The following is a 6078-nucleotide window of genomic DNA, read 5'->3' as shown; positions in this document are numbered from 1 at the left end:
ACTAATGAAGCATCAAACTTTACATCGGAATCTGGGGATGTACTGTATGGTGATTAACATAATATAATGAATTAAAATTTTTAAAAAAATGAAATATCTTCAATACAGACATTTTCTTGTGACCTTTGGTCTTTAAAATGTGTAGTTGCCTACTGAACATCTGGTTTTCTGGAAATATCTGCTCTTCCACTTAAACTTTTAGACGTATATCTGCATCNTCTGCTCTTCCACTTAAACTTTTAGACGTATATCTGCATCGAACACTTCTGTAAATGGCTCTATCAGCTTCCATGTGCCGGTACTGAGCATACAACCTCTTTCATTTGATGTCCGTTCTCTTAATTATTATTGTAGAATTGTATTTTTATGAGATGTCATTTCCCACTACATTGTTTTTTAGATGGTAATTATTACATAGAATGCCACTGGTTTTGTTTTTGGTTTCTGTATATTTTTATTTTTATTTTACCTAATAACACTTTTCCTTCTCAGTATATAACCTGTGCTTATTTTAGTATTTATTGTTTTGTATGCATAGTAATAATTTTTGTGTTGTTTGTACTGGGTTTTCCTGTACCATATCCTATCATGATAGTTATTAGGGACAGCGTTCTGTGCTCCTTATAGCATAGATGTGTTTACTATTTCCAGCCAGAATTAGTTACATAGTTTGTCTAAGAGGAATTGATGTCTCTAAGTGCTCTGTCATTTGATACCTACCTACGTATAGATGACGGTTCTTAGCCTATTTACACGAGTCTTTAAATGTGGTAAGAAGTCGATGAAATGAAACTTCTCATTTCACTTTAGTCTAAACATAGCCTTTCTCAGGGAAGATCTCGCTCTGTGGGGCACAGAGATTGGAGAGGGATGGGTGCTGAGTAGGGAGGAGGAAGGCAACAAAGTGACCCAGATCCGCAGAGCGCCTGTTGCAATCAGGAGAACGCGTTATGCAGCCCGATCTTTCCCATACCCATTGTTACTAAAGTAGGATCATTTTCCTGGATGTAATGTGGAAAAAAAAAAAAAAAGATGGTAGACTATGACCTGAGGTTTGTAGTTCCCTCCTGGTGTGCTCTCCAGGAAGGCACTCGGAGCAATTTTAACATGCAGAGACTGTCACATTCTTTGGGAGAGGAAGAAGCAGGCTCCCAGCAGAGCAGCCCGATGTGGGGCTCGATCCCATAACGCTGGGATCACGCCCTGAGCCGAAGGCAGACGCTTAACCACTGTGCCACCCAGGCGCCCCTGTTTTTATTCTCTCTTCTGAGCATGAGTGAGTCTCTGGCAGATTCCCTGTTGTTGCACATTTACACCAACTCAGATTCCTTTATACCTAATGCGATTAAGAAGTTTCTCATGCATAGATTTTTTTTTTTTTGTGGATACCACTGAATACATCTCCATAGGAAATCCAAGAAGTACAAAATAGTGTGAAATGCTATACCCTCTATTCTGATCTCATAAATATTTGTTTTATGACAGTTTTGTACCCATTTCTTTCACACACCAGTGGGTCTACCCAGAAACCTGATTCAGATTTTTCGTCTTACAAGACCTAAAAATGTACTGTATCCCTGACAATTTGAACATGCTAGAACTGAAATACTCGTTTTCTGATGCCTCTTTGTGGGTTTGTAACTATGCTTCTTCAGTTCTAAGCGTCTAGACGAAAAGGGTCGTCAGACTCCCTGAGAGCTGGCCATNTCCCTGAGAGCTGGCCACGTGCTTGGTTCAGCATCATTAACTTCGCAAAAGAGCTTCCAGAAGGCAATAATTAACCTAATGTTGACGGATATCTGAAATTATATAATACCAAAATATCTTTTCTGGGACTTTCTGTGTAGTACTTAAAGGTTTCCATTATAGGCTTTTACCTATCATTGCTTTGAGTATAAATCTGTGTTTATCTCTATATATTTATCTATTTAACTATTTTATCATAGGTAAGGGTGTAAAGCATTGCACTTTGTACATAGATTACAGTGTGGTAACTTTTTAAAATGTTTATTCTGATTAGAATATTCATGGTGAATAATCCTACTTTTTTCAGGAATTTTCTGTGTTCTGGTTGATAATGTGTGGAACAGAAATCAGCAGAAGGAAGAGGAAAGTCATGGCCAGTGGATTTGAGAGTTCTGATTCCACCTGACTGTGCAAGGCCAAGGAATTTCAGAGTTCCTGATAAATTGATGTGGTAATTTTAAGCATCTTCAGGCAAACGTAAACACCGTAATCGAGTGGTGGTTGTCTCACGTTCTCTGTGGCTGAGGTTTAGTTGTTTTCCTATAAGGACACAAAATCCAAATGCGTGGCTTCCATAAATATAATATCTTACAGAGGTAATTCTGACACAATGTTTACATGCAGACCAAAAGACCTTTCATCCCTATGACTGATGGCAACACAAGGTTCATTATTTCACTTTTCCTATATTACATATTAAGGATTTACTTTTCGTGATAATGCGGAACTAAATCGGTATAAGGGATGTCAGTTTCAATCATTTTTTGAAATAGTTATTTTTAATATCCCATGGCCATGTCTGTAACATGATAGGCTACCCCCGCCAATTATTTTTTTGAAGATTTCTTTTAAAACTTGCTAAACGCTTGGTCCTGACAGGAAACATGTGCTAACAGAGGATGGAACAGAAAAATGGCAGTTCTTTCACTGGGTTTATCCTGCTGGGTTTCTCAGACCGGCCTCAGCTGGAGCTCGTCCTCTTCGTGGTTCTTCTGATCTTCTATCTGTTCACGCTGCTGGGAAACACCACCATCATTGCCTTGTCCCACCTGGACCCCCATCTTCAGACTCCCATGTACTTTTTCCTCTCCAACCTGAGCTTTCTGGACCTGTGCTACACGACCAGCACTGTCCCGCAGCTCCTGGTTCATCTCAGGAGAGCAGACAAGTCTATCTCCTTTGGCGGCTGTGTGGTTCAGCTGTTTGTCGCTCTAGGGTTGGGCTGCACAGAGTGCATTCTCTTAGGGGTCATGGCATTTGACCGCTATGCAGCCATCTGCAGGCCCCTGCACTACACAGTGGTCATGCACCCCCGTCTCTGTGCCCTCATGGCTTCCACATCGTGGGTCATTGGTTTTGCCAACTCCTCATTGCAGACAGTGCTCATCTTCCTTGTACCACTTTGTGGGAGAAATAAAATCGATCACTTCTTTTGTGAGGTCCCCCCACTGCTCAAGCTTGCCTGTGTTGACACCACTGTGAATGAGTCTGAGCTCTTCTTTGTCGGTGTGATCATTCTCCTCATCCCTGTGGCATTAATCACAGTCTCCTATGGGCGGATTGTCAGGGCAGTCTTAAGAATAAAGTCATCTGCAGGGCAGAGGAAAGCGTTTGGGACATGCGGGTCCCACATCACGGTGGTCTCCCTGTTCTATGGCTCGGCCATCTACGCTTACCTCCAGCCCAGCAACTACTCCCAGGATCAGGGCAAGTTCGTTTCTCTGTTCTACACCATCGTCACCCCCATGGTCAACCCCGTCATATATACACTGCGGAACAAGGATGTGACGGGAGCAATGAAGAAGGTGCTTTGCAGGGGCCGTGACTCCAGCTGACTGGGCGGGGAAGACCCTTTGATGGAAGACGTTGAAGGCCAGAGTGATTAAGGTGTTTGTGACCTACCTGGGTCCTCCAAAATTTCCCGATAAGTCTAAAGGGAATTTACTTACCTCATTCTTTTATGCAAGTGAATTCTCAAAATCTAAGTTCATGGATTCATGGAGCCTCCGGAGAGACTGATTTTGTGCTCCTAGATCATATGCATATATATATTTTTAAGGATTTATGATTTAATTTGAGAGAGAGCATAACTAGGAGAAGGATAGGCGAGGGAGAAAGAATGTCAAGCACTGTACCCTGAGCGCAGAGCCTGATGCCATGATGGATCCCACAACCCTGAGATCACGATATGAGCTGAAATCAAGAGTCGGACTTTTGAGCGACTGTGTCACCCAGGCTCCCCGAGCATCTGCATCTTGTTTCAGTATTTTGTTTTATTTTATTTTATTATTTTCTTAATAATTTTTATTTTGTTATATTAGTCACCATACAGTACATCTCCAGTTTTTGATGCAATGTTCCATGATTTTTAGTATTTTAGAATGCTGCACAGGTGTTTCTTATTTCAGTCCCATTTGGGAATACCGTTCCATTTCTAAGTGCAAAAAGACATTTATGCACGTAATAGGATGGCATAGGCAAAATAAGCTTATGAACCACTAACGCACTGTAAGAAATACTAACATTTTCACATTTTGTAGCAATTGCTGGAAAATGTCACTTATTCTTGTGTTTTGATCATGGCTCTATTACAAGGTCCATAGGTTGACTGTATCGCAGCTTTTTCACAGAATTAGGTGGGCATCTATGGGAAAACGAATTGTTAGGTCCGAGAAAACCTTGCTAACATCGACTCCGGTAAAGCCACTCAGATACCAGGTGCAGTGTGATGTCCCCGGGTGTCGCTGGTCGGGTGTAGCCTATCCGCAGCTTTGGCGTCACATCGGGGCGGGGCGGGGGGCCTTGCGGCCAGTACACGGGGAGCGCCAGCGCTAACACACCGGGCAGCGCTCGTGTAGGTCTGCCCGTTGGTCACGCAGCTTGTGAGCCAGTGCCTCATTCACAACGGCTTTAGGACATGACCACATCGACACAGCACAGAAGTCAGTTCCTACTTAATATTCTGCATGTTCTATCCACAGTCATGCAGTAAAAATTTCAAAGGGTAAAACATTATCTTCTCTTGATACCATTTTAAAAATTCTTCGATCCAGGCATCAGCTGATCAATGCTTTGTATCTCACATCCACCAAAGGCCCCAAACAATTTGGATGCAGGGACATATGAAAATAAGAGAGATGACCTCTCTTTCCCAGGAAATCCCATGTTCCGTGGAGCTAACTCAGATTCACCAGGAGGAAAAAAAAAAGAATTGTTTATTAACTACTAAACATCCCCATGTGTCTAAGTTTTATAAATTACCATCTCATTCGACTTAACTGTCATACAGCTCTGAATTCTGCACGTAGCCCGTGCCGGTAAGTGTATCTGTGTCTGGGACCGGACACGTCCGCGTAACCAGGGTGTTGTTCCCCATCCCGACAGTGACCAGCCCCTCCAGGGCCTTGCACCCCATGAGCTGGTCGTGCTCATGACAAGTGATCTCGTACAGAGACAGCGTTTGGAGGCTGGAAACGACAGCCAGGGAGATTATGCACACGGTCAGGGTCTCTCTGGATCGCTACAGCATTGCAATATACCTACTGGAATCCACCCCTGGGGTTTCTCTTGACAGCACAGTGATGCTGCATGTGTGCCAGCGGAAAAGCAGTTTTGTGATACTGTTTATCCCCGATGGTGACAGATTTCCATTCTCCATCATATTTCTGTTTCTGTTTTAAAGATTGCATTTATTTATTTATTTATTTATTTATTTATTTATTTATTTATTTGAGAGAGAGAGAGACTGGGCAGGGGAGGGACTGAGGGGCTCAGAGAGGGACAGCCCGACTCTGGGCGGAGCACAGAGCCCAATGTGGGGCTTGATCTTGAGACATTGAAGTCATGAGCTGAGTTCAAATAAGAAACAGATGCTTAAACTACTGAGCCCCTAGGCGCTCTCCATTGTTTCAACCACATCCTGACAGTTATATCCAAATGGTTACTTTAAAATCCCTCAAATGATCTCTCCTTGGTGCAAAAGCCCTCAGGGTCTCATGAAGTTCCACAGCCTGTTGTTCTGGGGGAGCAACTATTTCTCTGCTCTTGAGGTCACACAGCGCCCTGGGGCAAAACAGATTCACTTCCTTTAAGTGAATGTTTGAATAGCATTTCCATGTTCACAACTCCTGGAAATAAATTACAGAGAACAAAGACCTCTGGGATCCATGCCAAAAAAAAAAAAAAAAATTCATTTGACAAACCAAACACAAGTTCAGCATTGTTCTGTAGCAGTTTTCTAATGTTAGGAATCTGCTCCCCACACTCTCCATGATTTGTCTACAACAGATTCCAGGGTTGTGTAAATTGTCACCAATATATTTGGACAGTCTC

The 6078-nt window shown here is 42.6% G+C and overlaps 1 protein-coding gene across 1 annotated transcript; it reads left to right on the top strand.

The window, feature by feature from the left end:
• Window positions 1-2645: 2645 nt before the first annotated feature.
• On the top strand, window positions 2646-3581 carry LOC117800893 (putative olfactory receptor 2B8). Its single transcript, XM_034653438.1, has one exon. The coding sequence runs from the start codon at window positions 2646-2648 to the stop codon at window positions 3579-3581; it is 936 nt and encodes a 311-aa protein (XP_034509329.1).
• The last annotated feature ends 2497 nt before the right edge of the window (window positions 3582-6078 follow it).

Source organism: Ailuropoda melanoleuca, unplaced genomic scaffold (assembly GCF_002007445.2).
Source record: "Ailuropoda melanoleuca isolate Jingjing unplaced genomic scaffold, ASM200744v2 unplaced-scaffold8734, whole genome shotgun sequence".
NCBI lineage: Eukaryota > Metazoa > Chordata > Mammalia > Carnivora > Ursidae > Ailuropoda > Ailuropoda melanoleuca.
This window is presented reverse-complemented; position numbering and strand designations above follow the sequence as displayed.

Excerpts from the sequence above, each read along its gene's own strand:
- LOC117800893 (XM_034653438.1), top strand. The coding sequence starts at position 2,646 with ATGGAACAGAAAAATGGCAGTTCTTTCACTGGGTTTATCCTGCTGGGT.